Source organism: Volvox carteri (assembly GCF_000143455.1).
Source record: "Volvox carteri f. nagariensis unplaced genomic scaffold VOLCAscaffold_29, whole genome shotgun sequence".
NCBI lineage: Eukaryota > Viridiplantae > Chlorophyta > Chlorophyceae > Chlamydomonadales > Volvocaceae > Volvox > Volvox carteri.
In genome coordinates, this window is record NW_003307572.1 from 1,395,798 (window position 1) to 1,397,403 (window position 1,606).

The 1,606-nt window shown below is 52.4% G+C and overlaps 1 protein-coding gene across 1 annotated transcript; it reads right to left on the reverse strand.

The window, feature by feature from the left end:
• Nucleotides 1-245: 245 nt before the first annotated feature.
• On the reverse strand, nt 246-1,277 carry VOLCADRAFT_105517 (uncharacterized protein). Its single transcript, XM_002952427.1, has 2 exons — nt 611-1,277; nt 246-298 (listed from the first exon to the last, which is right to left on the reverse strand). The coding sequence occupies exon 1, from the start codon at nt 1,170-1,172 to the stop codon at nt 804-806; it is 369 nt and encodes a 122-aa protein (XP_002952473.1). The 5' UTR covers nt 1,173-1,277; the 3' UTR covers nt 246-298; nt 611-803.
• Nucleotides 1,278-1,606: the final 329 nt, after the last annotated feature.

A 1,606-nucleotide genomic window follows, 5' to 3' on the forward strand; every position in this document is an offset into this window, starting at 1 on the left:
GCGCTGGCGCACCTCGTCCTTTTTCGCCAAGAAAATTTATATACACTTGTACAGGCGCATTTTGAGAATCGCACGCGTGCATCCGCGCGGTAAAATTCGCGCCTGGCTTTTGGGGCGTCTTGTACGAAGGGTTTATTCGGCACAGTATGACCGGACACAATTGTGCGAGGGGCTGCTTAAAAAAATCACTGATGACACGTCCCCTTTTTTGAGTGCGGGGGACAGGGTGCTGTCATGAATCCTCGCGGGTATTCAGCTCCGTATATGCGGTTGTATAGCACCGTTAAGTAAGGCGCCACGGGCTGCTGCCTGTAACACAGCAAAGGCGTAACCCGGGATGCTCAGATTGGCATTTGCGTCGTTACATTGCCCCCCACTTAGCAATGGACGTCCTCGGCCATTATTTCGAGCACAGGAGCCATCCCACCTCGCGCCAGTGCGCTGGTTTATCCATTACACCATGAAATCGCCAATTTGCGACTTGCTGGTTGCCAGAATCGAACCGCCGACCCGAAGTTTATTTCGGAATTCGTGCGGTCCCGTCTCGATACCATTGTAACACAGCAAAGGCGTAACCCGGGATGCTCAGATTGGCATTTGCGTCGTTACACTGCCCTTCAGTTTCCCTGATAGCATACTTATAATACTCGGCCGGGGTTCCCTCCAGGCCCGCGGACTTATTGTTGCGCATAGCCTTAAGGCCACTAGCAATTTCATCCTCCGTAAAATCCTTGTTAAGCCAAGCAGCTAATTCCCGTCGGTGCGTCACCTGGTCCGCGTCCAGCCATTTAAACTGAATACCCTCATTGCGGCATTGCCTCGTCTCTCCCGTACCAAAAACGCTCGGTAAAAGCATTAATATCTGAGATCCCGCAAGGAGGTGGTTTTCCCCCACGCAGCCATGTCCACAAGCTGCGTGGGTTGGACCGGGCGTCCTTAATCCTCCTCCGCATATCTTCCATTTCAATCTCCTGAATAGCGGCCTTCCTAACCTTCTTAAAGGCACGGTGCTTGGCCTTGCAGGTAGTCCTATGAAGATCGGGCAGCTTGCCTGAGACGGGGTCCCTGACCTCCTTACGGAAACTCATCATATCATTCCACGCAGCTGCACAGTCCTCGTTCCACCAGTCACGCTTCACAGACTTTTCCATCCCCCGTGCAACGCCGAACATCTCTCTAGCACACTTGTTGATAAGGGTGCGCAAGTCATTTATGCTTTCGTCACAGGGTGCCGCTTCCACAAGCTTTTCCTTGAGAGAGTTGATGGTCGCTGTAATAATGCCATCTGGTTCACGAAAAAGCTCAGTGAAGCGGCCCTTGCGTGAAATATCAAAAATAGGGATCCGTTCACGTGCTAGGTGAGGCTTCCGACCCCGTGCAGCCCCTGGCCTCAAAACGGCATGCAGGCGAAGGATAAGCGGGTGATGATCACTCAGCACATTAGACTCTCCCCACAAGTAAGATCTAAGGACTTTGAGAGTGTTAATCTGCTCGAAGAGCCCGTAAGATGCAAGGCACAGATCAATAGAACTGTGACCCTCAGTTGAGTTGGAGTACGTGAAGCCCCCGGGCACATCACCAGGTGCCTGCCCATTGACAATGGCTA

Excerpts from the sequence above, each read along its gene's own strand:
- VOLCADRAFT_105517 (XM_002952427.1), bottom strand. The coding sequence starts at position 1,172 with ATGTTCGGCGTTGCACGGGGGATGGAAAAGTCTGTGAAGCGTGACTGG.